The sequence below is a fragment of the Aplosporella prunicola genome (genome assembly GCF_010093885.1).
Source record: "Aplosporella prunicola CBS 121167 unplaced genomic scaffold K452scaffold_29, whole genome shotgun sequence".
NCBI classification, from domain to species: Eukaryota; Fungi; Ascomycota; class Dothideomycetes; order Botryosphaeriales; family Aplosporellaceae; genus Aplosporella; species Aplosporella prunicola.
The window spans coordinates 250,925-273,979 of NW_022983557.1; the positions used below are offsets into that span (position 1 = coordinate 250,925).

General features: G+C 58.3%; 11 protein-coding genes across 11 annotated transcripts; 7 read left to right on the plus strand and 4 right to left on the minus strand.

Moving 5' to 3' along the window:
• The first annotated feature begins 114 nt into the window (after positions 1-114).
• Positions 115-2,209, plus strand: K452DRAFT_278557 (uncharacterized protein). Its single transcript, XM_033539371.1, has 5 exons — positions 115-525; positions 583-726; positions 774-821; positions 922-1,219; positions 1,268-2,209. Exons 1-5 carry the CDS (start codon positions 361-363, stop codon positions 2,119-2,121), a joined length of 1,509 nt encoding a protein of 502 aa, XP_033393262.1. The 5' UTR covers positions 115-360; the 3' UTR covers positions 2,122-2,209.
• A 304-nt stretch (positions 2,210-2,513) lies between these two features.
• On the minus strand, positions 2,514-3,307 carry K452DRAFT_353527 (uncharacterized protein; the record flags this gene model as incomplete). Its single annotated transcript, XM_033545832.1, has 2 exons — positions 2,514-2,685; positions 2,753-3,307. The coding sequence occupies 2 exons, from the start codon at positions 3,305-3,307 to the stop codon at positions 2,641-2,643; spliced, it is 600 nt and encodes a 199-aa protein (XP_033393263.1). The 3' UTR covers positions 2,514-2,640.
• A 647-nt stretch (positions 3,308-3,954) lies between these two features.
• K452DRAFT_353528 (uncharacterized protein) lies at positions 3,955-7,883 on the plus strand (the record flags this gene model as incomplete). Its single annotated transcript, XM_033545833.1, has 4 exons — positions 3,955-4,028; positions 4,095-4,270; positions 4,356-7,171; positions 7,233-7,883. The coding sequence occupies 4 exons, from the start codon at positions 3,955-3,957 to the stop codon at positions 7,497-7,499; spliced, it is 3,333 nt and encodes a 1,110-aa protein (XP_033393264.1). The 3' UTR covers positions 7,500-7,883.
• Positions 7,872-8,346, plus strand: K452DRAFT_102228 (uncharacterized protein). The gene has a single exon (XM_033534914.1). It carries the CDS (start codon positions 7,987-7,989, stop codon positions 8,311-8,313), a length of 327 nt encoding a protein of 108 aa, XP_033393265.1. The 5' UTR covers positions 7,872-7,986; the 3' UTR covers positions 8,314-8,346.
• A 1,317-nt stretch (positions 8,347-9,663) lies between these two features.
• Positions 9,664-10,680, minus strand: K452DRAFT_291604 (uncharacterized protein). The gene is made up of 2 exons (XM_033541209.1): positions 10,502-10,680; positions 9,664-10,446 (listed from the first exon to the last, which is right to left on the minus strand). Exons 1-2 carry the CDS (start codon positions 10,639-10,641, stop codon positions 9,840-9,842), a joined length of 747 nt encoding a protein of 248 aa, XP_033393266.1. The 5' UTR covers positions 10,642-10,680; the 3' UTR covers positions 9,664-9,839.
• A 224-nt stretch (positions 10,681-10,904) lies between these two features.
• K452DRAFT_301934 (uncharacterized protein) lies at positions 10,905-12,029 on the plus strand (the record flags this gene model as incomplete). The annotated part of the gene is made up of 1 exon (XM_033542515.1): positions 10,905-12,029. One exon carries the CDS (start codon positions 10,905-10,907, stop codon positions 12,027-12,029), a length of 1,125 nt encoding a protein of 374 aa, XP_033393267.1.
• Positions 12,030-12,281: 252 nt separating this feature from the next.
• On the plus strand, positions 12,282-15,220 carry K452DRAFT_291606 (uncharacterized protein). The gene has a single exon (XM_033541210.1). It carries the CDS (start codon positions 12,718-12,720, stop codon positions 14,836-14,838), a length of 2,121 nt encoding a protein of 706 aa, XP_033393268.1. The 5' UTR covers positions 12,282-12,717; the 3' UTR covers positions 14,839-15,220.
• On the minus strand, positions 15,203-16,873 carry K452DRAFT_301936 (uncharacterized protein; the record flags this gene model as incomplete). Its single annotated transcript, XM_033542516.1, has 3 exons — positions 15,203-15,227; positions 15,323-16,568; positions 16,669-16,873. 3 exons carry the CDS (start codon positions 16,871-16,873, stop codon positions 15,203-15,205), a joined length of 1,476 nt encoding a protein of 491 aa, XP_033393269.1.
• Positions 16,874-17,671: 798 nt separating this feature from the next.
• On the plus strand, positions 17,672-19,003 carry K452DRAFT_235739 (uncharacterized protein; the record flags this gene model as incomplete). The annotated part of the gene is made up of 4 exons (XM_033537459.1): positions 17,672-18,137; positions 18,260-18,561; positions 18,650-18,724; positions 18,902-19,003. The coding sequence occupies 4 exons, from the start codon at positions 17,672-17,674 to the stop codon at positions 19,001-19,003; spliced, it is 945 nt and encodes a 314-aa protein (XP_033393270.1).
• Positions 19,004-19,946: 943 nt separating this feature from the next.
• On the minus strand, positions 19,947-20,719 carry K452DRAFT_102269 (uncharacterized protein). The gene has a single exon (XM_033534915.1). It carries the CDS (start codon positions 20,616-20,618, stop codon positions 20,202-20,204), a length of 417 nt encoding a protein of 138 aa, XP_033393271.1. The 5' UTR covers positions 20,619-20,719; the 3' UTR covers positions 19,947-20,201.
• Positions 20,160-22,560, plus strand: K452DRAFT_353533 (uncharacterized protein; the record flags this gene model as incomplete). The annotated part of the gene is made up of 2 exons (XM_033545834.1): positions 20,160-20,641; positions 20,951-22,560. Exons 1-2 carry the CDS (start codon positions 20,605-20,607, stop codon positions 22,558-22,560), a joined length of 1,647 nt encoding a protein of 548 aa, XP_033393272.1. The 5' UTR covers positions 20,160-20,604.
• Between the last annotated feature and the right edge of the window lie 495 nt (positions 22,561-23,055).

The following is a 23,055-nucleotide window of genomic DNA, read 5'->3' on the forward strand; positions in this document are numbered from 1 at the left end:
GCAAGCGAAGCTATCCCGGCGAGCTACGCCTCGATTGGGCATGGGCGCGCCGGGGAAGATGGACCTCTTCACCCTCAGTCGCATTCCCGTCGCCGCATTCACCAAACGCCGCCCCGGGAATGCAGGGGACGGGGGAACGCGTGCGGGCGGACGGCCGGCCCTGTGTGAGGAAGGCGCGCAATCAGCCAAACGGCCTCCAGCGTCGCGCCTTCCCCGGTCTGGCAGCAAATCATCGTGCCGTTGATTCAAGCGCCCGAGACTGTGTAACCGTGATTTCTCTCTAACTCTCTCGTGGTCGGCGAGGGCCTGCCTGATCTCCCCCTTCACCCCATCCTTCTCCCTCCATCGCCTTTCGCAGTCATGCCGAACATACCCTCCTCCGCCACCAACACGGCCGCCATGTCGGATCAATTCTCCACCCATACCCCCGTGAGCCACACCTCCACTGACGGCACTGCCGCCGGCCTTTGGCGTCGCCATGAGCAGCTCAAGACCGTCGAATACCAGAAGAACGAGCTTATCGAGGTACACCGTTCCAATTGTCACTCCCGACACTGTGCTCACCGTCCTCTGCTTCCCCAGGAATTGCTCTATCGCTATGAATATCTGAGCGAGCAGCTCAAGAAAGAAAGCGAGGATCATGAGCGCGAGCGCGAATACAACCGTACGGCTCAGCGCACGATCAAAGAGCACCGCACCTATATTGTAACCCTGCAGGCGGTCATGGTAAGCTGCTTCAGCCTTGCCTCAGTGCAGCCTCTAACGTTGTCTAGCAACGTGATCCGTTTGCCTTGGTCCTTATTGACGGAGACGGCATGATCGTAAGCATCTTCCTCTTTCGCCTTTGCTAACATCGCAGTCGCTAACTGCACTACTCCTACCCACATTCGAATTTGAATTCTCCGCTTACTAAATATGCAGTTTACCGATTCACTTCTGCGCCAGGCCGAAGAGGGTGGCAAAACGGCTGCCGGAAGACTTGAAACGCAACTTGAAGAGCATTTGAATTCGCGGCTACCCGATATCCCGGGAAACTGCAAGCTTGTCGTCCGTATTTACGCCAATTTGAAGGGTCTTGGTGAGACCTGTCGCAGCGCAGGTATTATCGCAAATACGGCCGACGTTGAAGCTTTTGCGAAGGGATTTACCCGTAACAAGCCACTTTTTGATTTTGTCGACGTCGGTCCCGGCAAGGACAGAGCTGATGAGAAGCTTTGTGGTTTGTATCTCTTCAATCCTGCCTGATGCATGGTCTAATTTGACACAGAGACTTTCAAGCTTCATCTTTACGATTCTCACTGTCGTCACATCTTTTTCGGCTGCTCTCACGACAATGGCTATGCCCGTTTGCTTGAGCCGCTTGTTACCAACCCTGATCTTGTCCCTCGGGTCACCTTGATTGAAGGTGTTCCTTTCGAGAAAGAGCTTGCCATTCTTCCCTTTGAGACCAAAAAGTTTGATAATCTCTTCCGCACCCAAAAGATCAACCTCTATGGTAACGGCACCTCCGGTTTTGGCCCCTCCCTTCTACTTTCAAACATTGCTTTCCGTAACCCAAGCAGTACGACTAGTGGTAGCACCACTCCACCCCTGCTGGGTGTTGGCGCTATTAGGGTTGCCACCCCGCCAGTGAACGGGAACCCTGTCAGCTGGGCTGGTGCTGCCGCTAAGGCCGCAGCGCTTCCCGCTCCGAAGCCTGCCGCTGCTATGGTCACTTTACGCGATCCGAATGTTGTCCCACGCAACCGCAAGGGTCAACGCATCGATCCGCCTCTGAAGTATGACCGAGACGAGTTCAACCGTGTTAAGCGCCTCAAGATGTGCAACGTACACTTTTTACGTCAGGAGTGTCCCTACGGTTTGAACTGCACCCACAAACACGACTACAAGCCGACCAAGGATGAAATTGAGACGCTCAAATTCGTTGCTCGCAGTGCGACCTGCATCCATGGTACTGGTTGCGACGACATCAAGTGCATGTACGGTCATCATTGCCCATATCCCAAGAACCCAGCCAAGAAGACGGGCAAAAACTGCATCTGGGGCGATGAGTGCAAGTTTTCTCTCGACATGCACAACATGGACTCGGCCATCGTATCCACCATGACAATCCGCAACTAAGCAGCACTTGACAGGCAAGCAAGAATGGTTATGAAAAAGGGCAAATTGGCAATGACAGCATCAAGGTGGTATTCGTGGAAATAGGAAGCTGATAAAAAGGTTCAACTTTAAGGGCACCAGTCTAAAAGAAAATAATGCCCCTCATTCCATTCTACGGGTACAAATTTCTGGCTGAACAGGCTCGTTCTAACTGGAAGATTTCAAACCTTCAACACGTCGGACAGCTTATACAATGCCTTATGCACATAAATGTATATGGCATCCATAACATTTACCCGTGCATCAATAACGTGATTCATTTAGTCTCCGGGACTAACACAATAACAGAATGAGCTTCTCTTCGCCTAACATAGCTCATGGAATGATGACATTCTTCGATGCCATGACTAATTATCGGACTGCGGCGACATCAACAAAATGTGTACACAGAATACCTAGGACGTTTAAAGCCGTGACCATTGATCTTAGAGATGTTGTTACATTTCACTGTCCATGAATTCAGGACACGGAATCTACTTATTATTGAAGCTTCCTGGCTCTGTCGTTTGCGATATCGCACATGGCCTGTTTGCCGCGTCAGCAACCTGCAGGCCCGCCTCAGTCCTCTTCTCCGTAGCAAGCAAAGCCTTACCTGAATAGCCTCGACGCGCTCAGCTGCGATATCGGCGCGCTCGATCCTCCTGCGCATATCGGCAAATATTTCCGGCCTGCCGCGACCATTGACGAAGACGACGTAGCGAAGGCCGGGGAAGCGAGCCTCGTAGTCAGTATTGAGTTGGGCAAGCTCCTTGGCCTCGGTCTCGGCGGCGTGGCCGCTACCGTTCCGCAGGGCGGCCTGCTCGGCGGCGCTCTGCGCGCTCTCGACCTTCTTCTCGCCGAGACGCGGGTGCGCGGCGAGGATGCGCTCGAGCCACTGCGTGTCGGAGGGGCTGGGCGAGGCGGCGAGCTGGGTGAGGGCGGCGTGCACGGCGTCGACGAGGTCGGCGTAGGTGGTGAAGGTGGTGCTGCTGAGCAGCGGCAGAGCGAGGTTGTGCAGGGGCTGCGAGGGCTCGAAGAGGACGTCGAGGACGTAGATGCGGTCGCCGGTGGGGGCGGTGGTCAAGGTGGATGGGGAGGGGAGGTTGAGGGGCGGGGCGGGCGAGGCGGCATTGCGCAGGGAGCCGGTCTGGATGTTCTGGATGTCCATGTTGTGTGTGTGTATATGTACAAGTAAAAAAGGATGTGTATGTATGTATAGAGGCGGGAGAGGCTTGAGCTTGTGGCTTTGAATTGCTGGGATACGTCACGAAAAGTGATGTGCATGGTGGGCAGATCCCGGGCGGGCTTCCCCACAGCACCCGTGCTTTCAGGCACAGGCACAGGAGCGCTTATTGCCCGAGGGGAGGGATTGGCGGAGGACTGGTGGTGAGGCGGGCATTTCCAAGAGTCCCGAATCCCAAAAGGCCTACCCGCATGCAGGCTAGCCGTCGATGGATGCTTTGCCGCCCTCGTGGAACTGGAGCTAAAGATCGGCGGCAGCGCGACGCTCCGAAACGCTCACTCTGATCAGGGACTGCGGCAGCACGGCATCGCATTGCTTCTTCTTCCTTTTTCCCACCGCCGTCCTTCATTTTCCCACGACCTCCCTCCCGCCCCCGACCGAGCGCCAAACCCCGTCCGCCCGTCGCATGTGCGCGCCGCCCTCGACCGTGGCTAATAAGCTTCAATGATCAGCCCTATCCCGTCTGAACCCCTGAGGGCCCGATTATAGCGCGCCCTTGCCTGAGGTGCCACTCTTGACCCTCCGTCAAGCCCAACCCCACGCGCGCCGTACCACTCGCGCAGCAAAGCGCCATGTCGCTGAACGGCCTCGACGACCAGGCCGTCGTCGATGCCTACCAGGCGGCCCTGGCCGAGGCGGGAGGATGGTGAGACTTCGCGCTCCCCGTCTCGCATATAGTGCAGGGGTGCTGATATTACCTTGTCGCCGCCAGGTTCCTCCTCAAGTACGCCTCGAGAGACGCCGTCGAAATATTCCAAGCCGGCACCGGCGCCAGCGGTGGCGTCAGTGAACTGCGCAAAACCGTCGCCCAGTACGAAGACAAGTCGCCGCTGTACGGCTTCCTGCTCTATCGCCACCGTAACGTGCTGCTTAAATACGTCCCGGAAGGCACCTCGAGGTTGTTGCAAGGTGCGGACCCTGCGGTCGTTATAAAACATGTCATACCTAGAGCGGGAAGGCTAACCATGCGCAGCTCGAGTTACCGTGCACTTCACCGAGATTGAAGAAAAGTTCTCCCCTCACGACTCCGTCTTCAACTTCGCCTCGCCCGAGGACCTCTCGGACAATGCGCTCGCCGCCGCCAATTCCCTGCACACGGCTGCACCGCCGAGCCCGTTGGCGGAGAAGAAGAAGCTGGATGGGATACACGAGGATGCCGAGAACAAAGGTCCAGGCTCTGGCGAGGGAGCAACCATAGCAGTGACAGACGCAGACGTGGGATCTACAGTCAATGCGGAAGGAGCACCCAGCCCCAGAGCTTCGGAAGATCAACGACCAAAATCGCCAGGAGGTACGGGCCAGAACTCGCTTGACGACGTTCTCGGCAGCCCCAAGGGGTACGCAACGTCTGTCCGCTCGCTCAACCAGTACGACCCCCTCTACCAGGACGAACACCAGCGTCGCTTCTCCACCCAAACCGCGCGGCCCGGCGGGGCAGACCTCTATGACTTCTCCTACCTTTACAAGCCCAAAGTCAAGCTCGGTCCTAGACCTACGACGGAACGTCCCCACAGCGCAGCGGACGGGAACGGCAAGAGCGCAAAGTTGCCTGCTAGCCTAAAGTCTGCCGTGCGCAAGACCACCCCATCGCGACCAAAGTCGAGAGATACGAGCGCCGTTCCGAGCATCGGCGTGCCACCACCTGCGACGATGCCCCCTGTCCCAGACATACATGCGACGGCCCCCGCGCGACCAACGTCAAGCCCCGGACCACAGTCTTCGTCAGCTTCGACAAAGTCGAACGGCATAACACCGGAAAAGCAACGTTTGATGAAGGCGTTGGAGTTGCGAAAGAAACAGATGGCGGCCAAGGCCGCCAAGGAGAAAAAGAAGACACCCGACAAACTGGAAGTCCCAACGGCGGATGACGCCACCACTGGCGCAAGCAAAGCGCAGGCCTCTGAGGAGGATGGTGCTGCAGACGCCGTCGCGGAAGACTGGGCTACGCAACAGACGTCGGGTAGCACCGATTCTGGAAGGACATTGAAGGCTGAGGCCCCAGCGACCCCGGACCACACTAAGGCTGACTCTGGAGTGTTGATGAGCGAATCAGGAGACGGAGATGAGGATGGCGCACGGGCACCCACACCAGTAGCGTCTTCGCCTATATCTATTCAGGAGTCCCTCAATCCCTCCTCAACCCGTCCATCCTCCATTTCAGAGGCCGGCGACCAGAAAGATCGGCTTAATACCGAGCAAAAGGCCGAAATTTTGGTAACGAATTCCAACGCCGAGGCCAGAACCGGCTCCGTGGCGGCGGATCTAAACCGGGCCTGTGAAGCCGAACAGCCCGTTGCGGCTGTTTCATCTCCGGACAGGGGTGCGACGGGAGTACATCAAACAACGGCCGCGAAGGCCCCAGAGCCGGTTAGGGATAACAAAACCGCTTCGCCTACTCTCGAGGACGCCGCCTCCGTGCCACTCCCGCAACGTCGCTCGTTGTCGACCGATAAGCGCCGCAGCTACAATTCGGTCAAGCGCCGCAGCTACAACTCGGTCAAACGCCGCAGTCACAATTCTGTCATAATTGACGTCACTGGCGACACGTCCGATTCTGACTATCTTTCCGACGACTCCTTCATGGAGGAACTACAGAGCGCCACGGTCGAGGAGGCCAAGCCCATGTCCGTGTCCAAGTCGCCCATCATGCCTATCTTTCCCAGGCGCAAGTCGACAAACTCGGACTCCTCCTCAGGCCGGGAAGCTCAGCGGACGGCTACCCCAAACGACCAGGAACACCTCGCGCCTGACGAGGTCCCGGAATCTTCTTCGTTGGCGCCGGCGTCAACTCCGTCGGCGCCCGAGCCGCACCGAGCCGTATCCAACCCCGTTGTTCCAGGTACCCAGGAAGTGCTCACTTCTGAGCAACCTCGGGATAGGATGAGCAGGTCAATGTCGGCGTCTCACGCAAGCTCGCCACAGGACAAGGAAGTCCCTCTCGCCAAAAAGATTGGCGTTTCCACTGGCATTGCAGGGCGTATCGCAGCTTTGGCAGAGAAGTCGAACCGCGAGAGTGTCCAAATGGTGCCTAGACCCAACGACGCATCAAGCTTTTTGATCGCAAAACGCCAGAGTTCATTTAGAGGAAGGTCGCCTCCGGGATCGCGACCTACGAGCAAACAATCCATGCACTCGAAACGTCTCAGCCAAAGCTCGTTCCATAACCCCACGCCCAAGTTCCTCGCCAAGCAACATACGGGTAACTCAAACGACAACTTGCACACGGTGTACAACAAAAGTTCAAACAGCAGGCCCGAGTCTGTGACTGTGACCGCACGCATCATCCGGACTCCTGGGCCTGAACCGTCTGAGCTCATCACGCCAATTGACCAGCAGCCGACGATGGATTTCCAGCAAAGCGATATCACCATTGATCACATCAAGCCTCAATCCCCGGAACCATCCGTCCAGTCGCCAGCGAGCCAACTTTCTCCTGCTCAGCCTGCTCCGGCCCCCAAATCGCCAGAGGAACAAGCGTCCGAAAATAGCTGGCGCTCCTTCAACCGCAGAAGAAGTGAGATCGGAATGTCGCCCCCACCGGCGGCTGCGCGGAGCCAGTCCATTACCAGCATAGAGAGCACTGAGAGCAGGTCCGAGGAGAGGAAGGGATCGAAAGCGAGCAGATTTTTGAAGCGGATGAGCAACAGCTTCAGCCCGGGCAAGAAGAGCTCGACTCAAACGCTTAGCCCTACGGTTCAGGAAGAGCCGATCGAGGAGACGCCCGCCGCCAAGCCGGTGGCACAGCCCATGGAGATTGGGGACCTGAACGTGCAGTTCCCCGACACTCTCGTAAGTGTTCCCCCCTGACACCCTCTCCTGACGTTTCAGAAGAATTAACCCAATTTATTAGTTGTGGAAACGGCGTTGGGTGGAGGTCGACGACGGCGGTAACCTTGTTCTCTCGCCCCCGTTGCAAGCCAAGGGTATCACGAAGCGGTACCACCTGTCGGAATTCCTGGCACCGATCATCCCGGACCATGAGAGGCAGGAGATGCCTAACAGCGTGATCCTGGACTTCGCCGACGGGCGCACTCTGCAGTGCGCGTGCGAGGATTCGGCGCGCCAGGCACATGTGCTCGAGCTGATGAGGCAGGCGTGGACGGCGTACAAGAATTAAGGTGGACAGACAATTTGTTCTGTACTGACGCCTTAACGCATTTTCTCGACCTTTTGCAGGCAGCCACTGCCACGAGCAGCGAAATGCCACTCGGCGAGCAAGCAAGCAAGTAAAACGCGGCGCCGCATACTCACCCACCTATTCTCGCATCGACTCGAACTCCCTCCTGGCTTTCCTTGACACGACATGTTTTGTGCCGCATGACCGTACGAACTCCCCTCGTCGCAAAATTCCCACCGTTGTTGGCAACTTTGCATATTCTCCTTGCATCTTCCCTTTTTTCCTGTTGTTTGGACGGCTTAAATTGAGGGCAGCATAACTACCTTTATTCACAATATCCTCTTCCTTTCGGCAAATTCCCCCCGGGCTCTTCCTTTTTTTTTTTTTTTTTTTTTTTTTTTTTTTTTTTTTTTAGTTTCTTTTACTTTTTTCTTTCCTTTCCGAATTGGTTTTGTGGCGGAGGTTTTCCTGGTTTAAAGTGTGATTGATGGGCGGTGGTAACGGGGGACAGCGGGGGAGGGGAAAAGCTTTCAAAGCAGGCAGGCAGGCAGGGCAGGCAAAGATCAAAGTCTCTCGAATAGGTACTTGTTTCTTTCTAGGCGCATGTGGACGGAGGGACGGGCTCTTTTCTGAGGCGGGGTTTTCTTTTTCTTTGTGTGTTTGCTTTCCTTGTGTCTGTGTTTTTTCTCTCTCATCATATTTTTCCGCTACACTCTTCTTTTTTTTCCTTGTCTTTTTTTTTTTTTTCTCTTTTCTGCTTCCTCTCTCATCATACTACTACGGTCGCAGTAAAGGTGGACAAGGCGTGTTTTAAAAGAAAGTTAAAGAAGTAGGTCGGTGACACAACATCGATGTATCGGTTCCCGGCGACGAACGACGATTATACATACACAGCAGTGGTGTTTTTGCGCTCGGGCGTCGGGCAGCGCTCCTTTTTGTTTTGTAGTTTCCTTGTCTGTTTCTTCGTTTTCTTTTCTATATTGTTATCCTCATCATCATTGGGGCAGATGTAGCTCCTCCCTCTCCTCCTCCTCCTCCTCATCCTCATCACATCCCCGCTCCTCCCCAAACCCTTCCTTTCGGCGCGTTTCCTTGCTTGCTCTGTAGTTTCCTTGTCTACTCAGATTTGTTTGTTTCCCTCTTCGCTTCGCTTCGCCTCGCCTCGCCTGGCCCCAAGAATGAAATGCCTATGTCTGGCTTGCTGCTTGATTGCATGGTTGCCTGTTTTGCCTGCCTGCCTGCCTGCCTGCCTGCTTGCTCGCGTGTCTGTTCTGTTCTGTTCTGTTTGGTTGTTTGGTTGGTTGTTTACGTGCTTGTATGCTTGTGCGCAATGAACACTGCGCGATAGACTAGAAGCGCGAGGACTGCATGCGGCAGCCGGGCGGCGAAGTAGTAGGGTAGAATAGAGCAGTAGCAGTAGCGGCGGCGGCGGTGGTGGCGGGTTTGCAGTAGAGAGTGGAAGTAAGAAAGAGAGGATTGAGAAGAAGAGTTAGTCGCTACCTACAGTCATGTCGTGTCGTGTCGGGATGTCTATCTGTGTGGCTACTACTACTTACAACTAGGTACAAATGACGTTTGGGTTATGTTTGCAGTGAGAAACCTCTGTTTCGAGCACTGCCCTCCGCGGTGATCGCTGCGATGTGCTGTGCTAGGTAGGTAGGTACAATTGATCTCCAATGGGGATCTTATGCACATCTCGAAAACGAAAATTGAGACATCATGTCTTGAAACTTCAGCCGCTACCGGCGCTTACAGTGCTCACGACACGTCTGAGCTAATGCTTATAGGCTCATTTGTCTAGTATAACAAGGAATTTAAGCGTACTTGGATGGCTAAAGTTTATCTTCGCGCTAGCCGAATCGTCGTTAAGGGTCTATTTACTTAATCTTGTTTGTTAAAGTATAAATATAAAAAGGTTAGGCGTCTTGAACCTCGGTTGAGGGGGTTCTGCATGTTGAGTTTAAGTAATGGGTGCGTTGACTGTGAGGTGTTTGATAGCATATCTCGCTCGGTTGCTTGTTGTTGTTGATATTGGTTTAGTGACGTTCGAATCTATGTGTGTTAGGGGATAGCACTGTTCAGTGACGTCTAGGATTCGTAGAGGCCCAAGCGATGAATACGATTATTCTATAAAACAGATTTGGACAAGTAGGTCAATATATCTCGAACTGAACAGGAATTGGTTAACCCAAGGGGCGTTCCAGATAAACGTACCCCCAACCATACGTACATGTCCGCACTCCTGCTTTCCTTAAGCTCAGTAACCCCCTTGCGACTTAAAACCCCGACCGTGAAATGTAGAAAGACTCCGACTGTAAACATGAAACCCCGTTTTGACCATCACTGAAGCTGCGATATAATCGACGACCCTGGTGCGTTCGGTCCTGGATACGCGGGGCCTTGCTGAGCATTCTTCTCGCCAACATCCAACGCGACCAAGAAGCGGCTTACGCAGTTATACGCCGCGATAGTCGCGGTGATTTCCACAATCTCTTGTTCATTGAAATACTCCTGCAGACGCTCAAAGACAATGTCTGACACGCTGACATCATTCGTCATTGCGTCAGTGTAGGACATGACGGCGAGGTACTTTGCAGGCAGCTTGCCGGTGCCCTGGGTCCGGATAGGCTCGATCTGCACAGCGGGGATTTCTTCCATGTTCTTCCGCGCCTGGGAGGCCGGATCCCTCAGGGAAGAAATGCCGGCGCTGGGGGTGGTGAAGGCTTGGCCTCGGGCGTCATTAGCCCACTTGCAGCGGGTCGCGGGCGGGGAAGTCAGGATATGCTGGATAGCCTCCTCGTTGATTTCGCCGGCGGCGCGCAGCAGCGGGGCATGGTGCTCCCACTCGTACCAGGCGCGGTTCAGCACGGCGACGCGGCAGATGACGATTTCGCGGAGCGTGGGCGGCAGCGAGGTGCGCTCGCGGATGGCGCCGAGAAAGGCGTTCCTGCGCGCGCGGCGTGCTCAGTACCGCCGGGCTTCATAGCGACTGAAAAGCTCACCAGCCATCTGCAAGCGGCGCCGAGTGCAGAAGTGTCAGATCAAGCTGTTGCAGGCCGGCTGGGCCTCGGCGTTGCTGGATGCGCTCTACGACGGCCTGTTCGGCTTCGCCTTTGAACTCGGTCTTGTACGGGAGACGCATATGTTGGAGGGCTTGGGCCAAGGAGGAGAGCTGGACGGGACATGAGGGTGAGGGGGGCAGGAATCCATACGAGGGGAATACATTGTCTTTATTTTCCGAGTGACGGCCAAGGAATCTAGAATTCAGCAATATTGTGTTGCCGGGCGCCAATGACGAAGCGTTGTGACGATCCCCGCTGTGCTCTTCTCGGACACGGCGATTCCTCCCGAGCCCCCGAGATGAAACACACGACGCCATCGCAAAATCATGCACCGCTCTCCCCAATGGCCCCGCCAAAACCCTCCGCAAAGTCGTCCAAGACGCCCGCTTCAAAGAACAAATCCCAGAAGAAGAGTGTCACTGCGAGGTCTGAGGCCAAGCCCGACCAGCTCCCGCCGCCCGCGATTCCCTTGGAACTGCAGCAGCTACTGCTCAACGTCTTCCGAAATGCCTTCCCGGAACGTCTGGGCCCGGAGTTGAAGCCTTTGTTGCAGGAGGTGAAACAGCATCTCTACAACAGAGACTTTCTCCACGCTTTCGGCAAGGATGAGTACCTCGAAGTTTACGCCCTGCGATGGAGCCCAAGTAGAGCGTTGGGGTATGCGCAGATTTTCGACGACCTGTCCGAATACCTCGTTCAAGAGCTTGGGAGTGTGGCCAAAGATGCTCCTCGCAGGATAGTGTGTCTTGGTGGAGGTGCTGGCGCTGAAATCGTTGGCTTAGCGGGGTACCTCAAGCTGCTTGAAAGGAAAAACGTCTTGAAACAGGTAGCGTCATCTGATGACACTGAGAAGACAGTAGAAGGCGCCCCGTCTACCCCGCATTTCGATGTTGTTGCCATTGACATTGCCAACTGGTCGTCTATCGTTGCAGGCTTACAGCAAGCAATCACCACTCCGCCGACGCTGTCCAAATATGCCTCTGCCGCCGCCAAGGAAGCGAATGTTGAGCTGCTCCAGCCAGATGTCCTCCAAACGAGGTTCGTCCAACAAGACGTTCTAACGATGCCGCTCGAAGACCTGTCACGGGAACTCAAAGACACCACTGTAGTAACGCTCATGTTTACATTGAACGAGCTGTACAGCACTTCTCTCGCTAAAACGCAGAGCTTCCTGCTGAGGCTTACCGGGTCTCTGCAGCCCGGTGCGCTACTGCTAGTCGTTGATAGTCCCGGAAGCTACTCGAGTGTGACTCTCAATGGCGCCGAAAAGAAGTATCCCATGCATTGGCTACTGGACCACACATTGCTGTCGACGCCCCAGGGTGCAAAGCCCCAAGACGCTGACGCGAAATGGGAAAAGCTCCTCAGTGATGAGTCAAAGTGGTTCCGGCTTCCCGAAGGGCTAAAGTATCCCATTGAGCTCGAGAACATGCGGTACCAGATTCACCTGTACAGGCGGCTGCCATGAGGCCATTGAGGCTGTGCCATACAGGAGAGTTGCGTGGTCGCACGTGGTGTCGGGTCACCAGACTCGGGGGAGGCAGCTATCCGGAACCTTGGACCTTGGACTTGGCACCTGCGCAGCTTTGAAAGCCGCAGTCGCATCAAGCCTTCCCACGTTGGCCTTTGGCTGCGCGAACCTTAAATGCCGCTGGCCAGTCAGACGACGCCACTGATGACCTCCAATTGCAGTTTCATAATTCTCAGCCACATCGGAAAAAAAAAAAAAAAAAAAATAGTCATTTCCGACCACGCAATGCTGCATTGAGCATCGACGTCGTCTCGCTCTCTATCAACTTCTCAAGCGCGTGACTGTTTCTTCATTGAATTTCCACGAACCTCCCCCCTTCTTTCGACAGGAGAACTCACGAGCCCCCTATGTCCCAAAAGGTGCATCGGACTCAATCGTGGACGCATGATATTGTCCCACTTTCCTGTCTTCGACCGCCTCGTTCTAGCGTTCGCATGACGATCTACCGCCAACTCACCGTCGATCTTATACGAACAACTGGGCCACGATACAGGTGTCCAAGCAAACACCTTCCCCAAAAGGTCACTGAAATTCCCTCTTTATTTCCCCACACGCGCTGGATCCACCCCAGGATTAAACACCATAATCCACAAGGAATCTCCACGTACAGCTGCAGAACACGCAGATGCCGGGACAACGAAACCACCGCCAACACAACGACAGCGACGACGTCGACAGCCTGCACGGCTATGATAAGAAGAGCTTCGCCTACCGGGCGCGCCAGTTCTCTCAGCAGCGGCAGCAGCAGCAGCAGCAGCAGCAACAACAACAGCCGTACACCGGGCCCCGCCCCCCTGTGCAAGCATGGACGCAAACACCGCCCAACTCTCCCCAGTCCCCACGCCACTTCCTCCACCGCTTGAGTTCGGCCTTTTCCTCCTTCACCAAGACGTCCAAGCGCTCCAAGTCGGCCTCGACGCTGTCGACGTCGACGAGTAAGAACCGCGCTCGACCGTCCACGACCACCCCCACACCGGGATCGCCGCCGCCGCCGCCGCCAGTCCGGCGCTCCCTCAGCCCGCTGCTCCAGCTCCAGCTGCCCCCCCTTTCGCCCTCGTTGCCCGACACCGGCACCATCAGCACCACGGGCACCACGGCCAGCCCCGCCAGCACCATCACCGCAGCACCTGGACCCGGAGCTGCACCGGGCCCGCACCACGCCTCGTCGTTCCCGGCTCCGGCCTACCACCACCGCCATCACCGCCCCGAATCGTCGTCGTCGTCGCTCTCGTTCCGCTGCGCCGGCGTCAGCGCCGCATTGCTCGCTTCGCTCTGCCCCTCCACCGCCGCCGCTTCCGCTGCTGCCACTACCACCGTGGTAGGCGGCACAGGCGCGCCCGCGTCCCTTCCGCCGCCCCGCCTCCCGAGCCGCGCCCGCGACGTCCATAGCCATAGCGCGCCGCCGGGTCTCGCCGCGGCACCCGGCCCGCCGCCGCCTTTCTGGCCCTCTGCGCTGCCGCTGCCGCCGCCCTCGCCGTCGCTGGCACCCTCGTCGCGTCCCCCCTCATCGCGCCCGGCCACTGCCGCGTCGGTGCTCGTGCCTTGCGTCTTCCAGCCCGATGCTGGCGATGCCTACGGTTACGGTTACGGCTACGGCTATGGCTACGGCATTGACGGCGGGCTGCCCTGCGCGCGCGGCGTCCGCGGCGCTGACACCGTCTTCGGTGCCGCCGCTGGCGGGGTGGGCGGGGCCGACCGGTCACGGGCCCCGCCTTTGCCTTACTACATGCAATACCAGCACCCGCACCCGCAGCTAGACGCAGAGTTAGAGCTAGGGCAAGACGACGACGACGACGACGACCGCCCTCGCCGCCCGCTGCCCGGGCCCCCCGTCGACTGGGCCGCCACGACGCGCAACTCGTTTGTGTTCCGGCAGCGCGGCGCGCGCGTCGCGTCGCCCGCGTTCGCGTGTCTTGGGCCTTCTTCAGGCAATGATGACGGCGAGGAAGACGACGACGAGGCCTTTGCTCCCGCGGAGTTCGGCGCCTTGTCTGCGTTTGCGCCTGCGGGTGCGGCTGCGTCTGGCGCGGGAACTGGCACCGCGACCTATGCGACCGACAGCAATGGCGCGCGGCAGAGTCGCTGGAGCAGGCAGAGTCGGCGCTGCCATTCCCCGTTGCCGTACAATTACCACTATCAGCAGCAGCAGCAGCAACACCACCCGCACCCACTGCGCCAAGACAGCTCGAGCGCGGACGTCGATGCCGATGTCTCGGCCCCGCCAGGTGAGTTCCTAACGTACACGCTCAGCCTCTCGATCCCGTCGATGCCGCCTACGCCGCCGCCGAAGTCGCAGCTGCGGCTGCGGGGGGGAGCGGGCGATGGCGAGGACGAAGTCGGAGCTGATGCCACGGGCCGAGGCACGCGACAGCGAGAGACGTCGGCGTCGCCTGGCCCCGACGCCCGCGCGCAGAGGCCCGCCTCCCGCGTGCCTTCCTTCTTGCTGTATATCGTCGGTGGCGGCGGCGGTGGGGGCGGGGGCGCGGGGCGGCGGCGCGCGCTTGAGGAGCGTGAGCGAGAGCGAGAGCGAGAACGAGAGCGTGAGCGGGGAGGGGAAAGGAATGGTGATGGTGGGGAGGGGGAGAAGGGAGCGCTGGATAACGAGGGCAAGAAGCTCAAGACAAAGAAGCTGAAACGCAACGTTTTGCTTGGTCTGCTGTTTCCGGGGCAGGGGGGGCGGCGGCTGGCGAAGAGGAATGGAGGAAAGAAGGAAGGAAAGGCTGAGGGTAAGGGTGAGAAGGCGTGAGGGTTAGTTGGGTTGTTGCTGTTGCTGTTGCTGTTGCTGGCGGGGTGGTGTGGCTGCTGGGGATTTAGTTTTGTTTTGCTTTGTTCTGTCTGTTCGGGTGCTTGGGTGCATGGGCTGGTGTCTGGTCTGGTTGGTCTGGTTGTTGCGGATGTGGTTGAGGGAGTTTGGGATAACGAACGATGAGGCACGGCACCTAGGCTGGGGGGGGGGCTGAGGCCAACAACGAAGGCATCACGACACGACACGACACGACGACGTAGGCCCCGCACGCGCTGAACCGACACGAAACTAGTGGATGGTATCTGCTTTTTTATTTTTTCGTTTCGCTTTTACTTTTCGGGGGCATGTTCCATACATATCATATCTACACGCTGATCGTCTTGAAGACACTAGTAGCAGAGAGAAAACGTTAGCTAAGCTTCATGCTTCGTGTCATGTCATGTCAGATAGAGAGAGAGAGAAAAAAAAAAAAAAAAAGACTTACCCGAATCCGCTTCCGCCGGTGGCCATAATCGCACCCGGAATCTGCGGGTGCCAGTGCCCTTCCTTGACCTGGTCCATGTAGTGCACGAACAGCAGCTGGGGCGGGACGTCCTGGACGCCAGCCGTGTCCTTGCTCTCCTCGTCGTCGAGCTCGACGGCCAGATCCCAGAGGGTGAGGGTGTTGTCGCCGGCGGCGACCATGACGATGCTGTCGTCGGTGGGGTGCCACTCGACGCTGGTGATCTGCTCCTTGTGGAAGCCGAACGAGGCGACGGGCGACGGCTTGGTGGCCGCGCCGGGCTTCCACTGCCGCAGGTCCCAGACGGCCCACTCGCCGTCGTCGGCGCCCGACGCGAGCAGGTGCGCCGTCTGCCGCGACCAGGACAGCACGTTGACGTCCGTCTTGCTGGCCTGCACCGTGACGGCGGGCTTGCGCGACTTGGAGCGCGTGTCCCAGATGCGCACGGTGCCGTCGTTGCCGGCCGAGGCGAAGACGTTGCGCTCCGTCGGCGACCACTGCAGCTCCTCGACGGTGCCGCGATGCCCGGCATACGGCGTCGTGTCAGTGACGAAGCCGCCGCCCTGCGTGCGCGTCGTCGTGAAGATGTTGCCCGCGCAGTCGCCCGTCAGCAGCTTGCCCTCGGCCACGAGCGGCGACCAGTCGACGGCGTAGCCCTCGACGCCCTTGTGCGCGCGGATGGTGCTCACGGGCTTTGCGTGCGCGGGCGTCAGCGTCGCGCCCGGCGTGTCAAAGGCCGTCAGGTGCGGCGTCACGTCGTGGATGAGCACCTGGCCGTTCTCCATCATGCTGGCCGTCAGCGTCGTCGGCGCCTGCGCCGACGTGACTTGGGGCGCCTGGTGCGCGCGTATGCGGTTCGTCGTGGCGGGCAAGGGGATCGTCTTGGTCTCGAGGATGGGGTCGGCGCTCTCGTCGTCGTCCGACTCGTCGTCCGACTCGTCCTGCTCGCGGTCCATGCGGCTCAGGCTGCTCAGCTTCATCACCATGAGCTGATTCTCCTTGTCGCGCCCGCTCTCGGCCTGCGTGCCCGCCACCGCGTACACCGTCGCCGGGTACGACTTGCGCTCGTCCCCCAGCTGGTCCCGCACTATGTCTAGCGACAGACAGGGCCACGGCGTCTCCAGACTGTGCAGCATTTCGTACGTCGACAGATCGGGCGCCAGCGTCTCGCCGGCCGACAGCTTATGCCGGCCGGGTATGAAGGTGCCCTGATCTACCTCCATTGCATCTACGCGAGCTGTGTCAGTAGTCGCTTTCTATCGCGCGCGCGGCAAAAAAATAAAAAATGGAAAAACGAAAAGAAAAAATAAAATTGGATCACGACGCACCTTCGCGCTCCTCGGCTTCCCGCTCTTCGTCGGGCCTGCCGTCGACGCCGGCCTCGAAGATTTCATCCTCGCTCTCGAATTCGTCCTCGTACTCGTCCTCGAAGTCGCCGGCCTCGTTGGGCAGGTCGGATTGGATGGGGCGTTCGCCGCGCTTGAGGGCGTCGGGCTGGCCGTCGGCAGCAGCGTCGGCGGGGCGCTTGCTCATTGTGGTGGGGGAGGAGGAGGAGGGGGAGGGATGGTGGAACCCAGGTAGCTAGGTAGCTGGTGAACTTTTTTGCTCCGGCGCAGCCTCGATGATGGTCATGGCTGCCGAGGATCATCCAGGTGTGGCTGCTACGGGAGTTGTGGCGGGTGCACTCGGCTTGGCACGCTTGGCTGGCTGACAATGCGAGAGAGAAAGTGTTCGAGGGGGCGGCGGCACTAGAGACTCTACTGGACTGGGGGGCAAGTGAGGCTGCTCAACTCAACTAGCTAGCGCCTGATAGTTTATTTCTCCCTCCTGGTCAGTCACTCGCGCATCCCAGGCCCACTCTCGTCGCAGCAAACCCTCGTCGACCTTGCTGCAGCCTGCACCTCATGACTTATATGTAGCCTGGCCTGCATCATCATCATCGTTGTCGTCGCTCGCCCACTACAATTACTGCTGCCGTGCCCAACCCATCACCCATCACCTATCTCTCTCTCTCTCCGCATCAGGCCTACCTACCCCTCCCCCTTCTTCCTTTATCCCTTCTCCCCGCGCACGCGCCCACTGCCAACTCGACAGCCTTAGTTCGCCCGGCCTGCGTTGGCCTGATCGCTACACGTCGCATCTTACTTCATTTCACTCCGCCCGGCGCACCAAACGCCCACGACCGCCCCCAGCATGGACACCCAAGTAGACAACCCCCCCGACGCGGGCCATGAACCTCAAGACCCACCCGTCAATCCTCCAGCCGAGCAAGCGATCGAGCACCAAAGTGAAGAAAGCTCCACGACCATCACCGCAAACACGGTCCTGCAAATGCCCGACATCTACCCCAACGGCTCCGACCATCCCTTCACTTCCGGCGCCCACTCTCCCGAGCACCACCAGCGCCCCTCAACCTCGTACTCGGACACGGGCTTCTCGTCGCGCCCTTACTCGTCCGACCACAACAACGGCACGCCGCAGAGCTACAACGCCTTTGTGCCCTCGGACACGGACACGCCGCCGCGGGGGGGCTTCAACGGTTACAACAACGGCTACGGCCACCAGAGCCGCCCGCAGTCGCGCCCTTCGTCCGGCCTCGCCTACACCAATCCCGACGGCACCAGATCCTCGGTCTACCAGGACCAGAATTCGCGGGGCTCGGCGCAGATGGCGGACAAGCAGAGCACGAGCGTGGTCATCAAGGTCGGCATGGTGGGCGACGCGCAGATTGGCAAGACGAGCTTGATGGTCAAATACGTCGAGGGCAGCTGGGACGAGGACTACATCCAAACGCTGGGTATGAACAATGATCCCGTCGGAACCCGCGCCGCACAAGAACAGAGGAGGAGAAGCCAGGGGGCTGCTGTTGTTGTTGTCGCGCCGCCGAGAGAGAACTGTCATACTGATGAGGGTCAACAGGCGTCAACTTCATGGAGAAGACGATATCCATTCGCAACACGGAAATCACTTTCAGCATATGGGACCTGGGCGGCCAGCGCGAGTTCGTCAACATGCTGCCGCTCGTGTGCAACGACGCCGTCGCGATCCTCTTCATGTTCGACCTGACGCGCAAGAGCACGCTCAACTCGATCAAGGAATGGTACCGCCAGGGCCGCGGCTTCAACAAGACGGCCATTCCCTTCCTCGTCGGCACCAAATACGACCACTTTGTCAACTTTCCGCGCGAAGAGCAGGAGGAGATTTCAAATCAGGTGTGTAGCGTGGCCCCGCTTCAACCGTCTTCTGAAGCCTTCCACGGCTCTCTTTCCGATTAGCAAGTACTGACGCAATGATTTTAACTTGCTGTAGGCCAAGCGCTTCGCCAAAGCCATGAAAGCTTCGCTCATCTTCAGCAGCACCAGCCACAGCATTAACGTGCAAAAGGTGCGTTTGTTCACAAATCACCAGCTCCCTCTCTCCCTGCTTTCCTCTCAAAAACGCCGCCCCGCCGGCCGCACTTCCCGATCTTGCGATCTCAGGTGGCCCTGACTCGCACACCTACCTCATGCGTAAACGCGTTTCTATTAATAGCAGCCCGATGCTAACGCATTTCCGTCACAGATCTTCAAGATCGTCCTGTCCAAGGCGTTCGACCTGCGCTGCACGATTCCCGAAATCGAAAACGTGGGCGAGCCGCTGCTGCTGTATCAGTCGGTGGGCTGAGAGCTGAGAGGCGGAGCGCTCGAGCGACGTGATGAGTGAGTGGCGGCCAAAATTCCTCCCTCGCCCGCTCGCCGTGGATCCCGAGCCCTCCCGCCGGAGGAGCGCGGCAAGCGGGGCCAATGGCTCTGCTCTCCCTAGCTCTCGCTCTCAGCCCTCTTTTTTCTCCCTTTTTCCTAGTTTTCTCTCACTTGCATGGGGGCCGGTGCGTTCGGTTGACTTAGGGTTTCTCGTTTTATGCGTTGTGTGTGTGCGGGTTTTTTCTTGAGTACTATCGGTGGGATCTGCCCTTTACTTTACCACAAAATCTCTCGCCTCTTAGTTAGGCTGATGAGATGGGAGGAGCCTGGAGTCAGAGAGCTTATGGCAATTTCTTGTCTTTGGTGGGAGGGGCCGGCGGCAAGGCGGCGGCGGCGGCGGCGGAACAAAGAGGGGTGTTACTTGTGTGTGTGCTTTTTTGGTTCTCCATCTCATTTCTTTTCTCTTGCCGATTTTTCTTTAATCCTGGAGTGGAGTGGAATGGTGTGGAATTGTGGCCGCTCGATGCAGAGTTGAGCAGAGCAGAAAAAAAAAAGAAAGCCAGCGAACAGCAACATCAGCATCATCATCATCATCAACAACCCCAAGCGAGAGCGAATTATTTTGGTCCCTTTCCTTTTTCTTTTGCGCGCGTTCTGCTGCCTTCCTCATAGCCAATATCCCCCCCTCCAATATTTCTTCGTTTCCGCGCTACCTATCTATCCCTAAAACACCCCGCTTCCATATACTACCCATGGCATACATCACTCGAACGCACACTCACGCGCACGCGCGCACGCATTGTTTTTGGCGCAGCCGCGCGGAGCCGGAAGCCTCGCGGTCAGAGGGCGCGAAGGGGCGCGCCGGCGCGGGAGAGACGCGGAGGAAAGACGGGAAAAAGGAGAGGGGTAGGGAAAGGGGCAATGAGGCGGAGGCGGAGGCTGAGGTGAGGCGTCGGGAGGCCTATACGCACGCACTCGACGCGGCGCAGGGGTATACAATACACTACGCGGCTCCGCTGCCGCCGCCGCCGCCGCCGATGCCATGGGCTTGCGCTCTGCTGCGCGGCATGGAACCAGAATAGATAAGCAGTGGGGATGGCGGGTGGCGCACCCCTATTTTTTTTTCTAACTCCTGACCCTTTTTTTTTTTTTTTTTTTTCCTCTCGTTATGAGAGCTTTCGTCACACGTCTTTCGTCGTCTGCTTCTGGGCGGCTGCTGCTGTTGTTGCTGTGGATGTTTCAACATGTTGATGTTGGTGTTGATGTTGTTGTTGCGACAACAAAAAACGAACACAGACACATACGCAAACAGAGACACAAACAAACAAATATGTAATTGTAAAGATTAAGTCGAGAAAAAATATGATATAACGTAAGCCAACATAAGGGAATGGAGGGGTAATGGATGATGATGAGTGTGTGATAGGTTGGGTGGAGATGAGAAGAATCTCACCCCGCTGATGTGATGGAGTGTGGTCCCTGGCGGGGCGGGCGGGACGGGACGGCGCGGCACTCAGTGGAGGCACGAGGATCAAGACGATGACAGCAGGCAGAGGATCATGACGGACTACCCTGCAACCTGTCATGCACCGTGCCATGGCTATCACTGGAGCAAGCAAGCGTACGTGGCGGCAGAGGAGGGGCAACAACGAAGAGCAGCGCTCCGGGTAGCGCCGCAGTGCGATAGCCGCGCCGCCAAGCCGCTAGCGGACCCTTATCGCCGCGGCCGCGGAGCCGCAAACCAACTTTTTTGACCCGCCTCCGTAAGGTCTCCGCGACGTTACTACCTAGGTACGCACCATGACTTCGCCTAGCACCACGACAATTCCCGCCAAAGCGGCTGACGCGCGCCGCGCCGCTCCTTCGCTCGACGACCACTCCGCCGACAACCAACATAAACAGCTCACGAGGCGGGCACCGACTTCCGCAGCACCGTCTACGCACGACAATGAGGCCGCCGCCGCCGCCGCGCGCCTACAGGCGGCGCAGCGCACGTATGGGCGGGGCGCAGAGCAGAAGATCCGCACGCGCAACATGAAGGACAAGAAGCTGCGGGCGGCGGTGAAGCGGGAGGAGCAGAAGGCGCGGGACGCGGCGGTGAAGGCGGCGGACGCGGAGATTCTGCTCGAGCAGGGCAGCGGGTACCTGGAGGCGGAGGGGGAGCTGGAGCGCACGTACAAGGTGCGGCAGCGCGAGATCCAGGCGGGCGTGGCGGTCGAGACGGCCAAGAAGGGCTTCGAGCTGCGCCTCGAGGGCATGGGGCCCTACGTCGCGGAGTACACGCGCAATGGGCGCGGCTTGCTGCTCGCGGGCCGCAAGGGGCACGTCGCCACGGTGCGCGACTGGCGCGACGGCACGCCCGGCTGCGAGCTCCAGCTCGGCGAGACGGTGCGCGATGCCAAGTGGCTGCACAACGAGCAGTTCTTTGCCGTGGCGCAGGCGCGCGCCGTCTACATCTACGACGCGCAGGGCGTCGAGATCCACAAGCTGGCCAAGCACGTCGACCCCACCTTTCTCGAGTTCCTGCCCTACCACTTCCTGCTCGCCAGCGTCGGCAATGCCGGATACCTCAAGTGGACGGACACGTCGACGGGCGACATGGTCATGGAGCTTCCCACGCGGCAGGGCGCGCCCACCGCGCTGGCCCAGAACCCGCACAACGCGGTGCTGCACGTCGGGCACCAGAACGGGCAGGTGACGCTGTGGTCGCCCAACAGCAGCGAGGCGCTGGTGAAGGTGCTGGCGCACCGCGGCCCCGTGCGCAGCATCGCCATGGACCGCGAGGGCCGCTACATGGTGACTTCGGGGCAGGACGCGAAGATGGCCGTGTGGGACATCCGCATGTTTCGCCCCGTGCACGACTACTTCCTGCGGCAGCCGGGCGCCTCGGTCGCCATCTCCGACCGCAACCTCACGGCCGTGGGCTGGGGCACGCAGCTCAGCATCTGGAAAGACCTGTTCAGCAAATCGCTGTCCGACCAAGAAATCGCGCAGCAAAAAGTCCAGGCCCCGTACATGGCCTGGGGCGGCGAGGGGCAGCACGTCGCGCGCGCGCGCTGGTGCCCGTACGAGGACGTCCTCGGCGTCGGCCACGACAAGGGCTTCAGCTCGCTCCTGGTCCCCGGCGCCGGCGAGCCCAACTTCGACGCCCTCGTCGCAAACCCCTACGAGACGACCAAGCAGCGCCAAGAAGCCGAGGTGCACTCGCTGCTGCAGAAGCTCAAGCCCGAAATGATATCGCTCGACCCCAACTTCGTGGGTAACATCGACCTGGCGTCGGCGGAGACGCGTAAGCGCGATCGCGATCTGGATGCTAAGCCGGAGGATCCCGTCGAGAAGCTGAAGCAGAAGGGCAGGGGCAAGAATAGTGCGCTCAGGAAGTATTTGCGCAAGCGCGGCCAGAAGAACGTCATTGATGAGAAGAGGCTGCGTGTGCAGCAGGCGTATAAGGAGCAGAATAAGCGCGAGAAGGCGGGGTTGGAGCGCGAGAGGGCGGCGTATGGACCGGCGTTGGCGCGGTTTGCGCGAAAGGGCGCGTAGGGCGGGTTGGGTGTAGGGGGTAGGGGGTGAAGGGAGGATGAGAGGGAAGGAAAAAGAACATCTTCGGTGTTGGGTTCCGGCGGTGTTTGCGGCGTACAGTAGGTAGTGTGCCTGGCTTACTGGTTCATTTTGCAAGAAGAAGAGAGTGAGGGAAAACCGGTCGATTCTTGCTTCTTTCCTATATCATATTCATATTCATATTCATATCACACACATTAGTGGGCGAGGGGATGGGCGGGCTATGTTTGTATGCTGTGTTGCGTAGGCTTGTAAGGGGAGGGGAAGAGCAGATGTATGTGGAAGTGGAAGCAAGAGATGTTTGATGTTCCGTACAGCTGGATGGGTGTGGTGTATTAGGTAATAACGCATTTCTTCACGTGGTGGTTGAAGAAAGAAAGAAAGAAAGAAAGAAAGTCGGTGCTGTTGCTTACTATATACTGTAACCAACGCAACCGCAGTCCGTCGTTCTGTGCGATATATAGTAGCTAGTCCTCG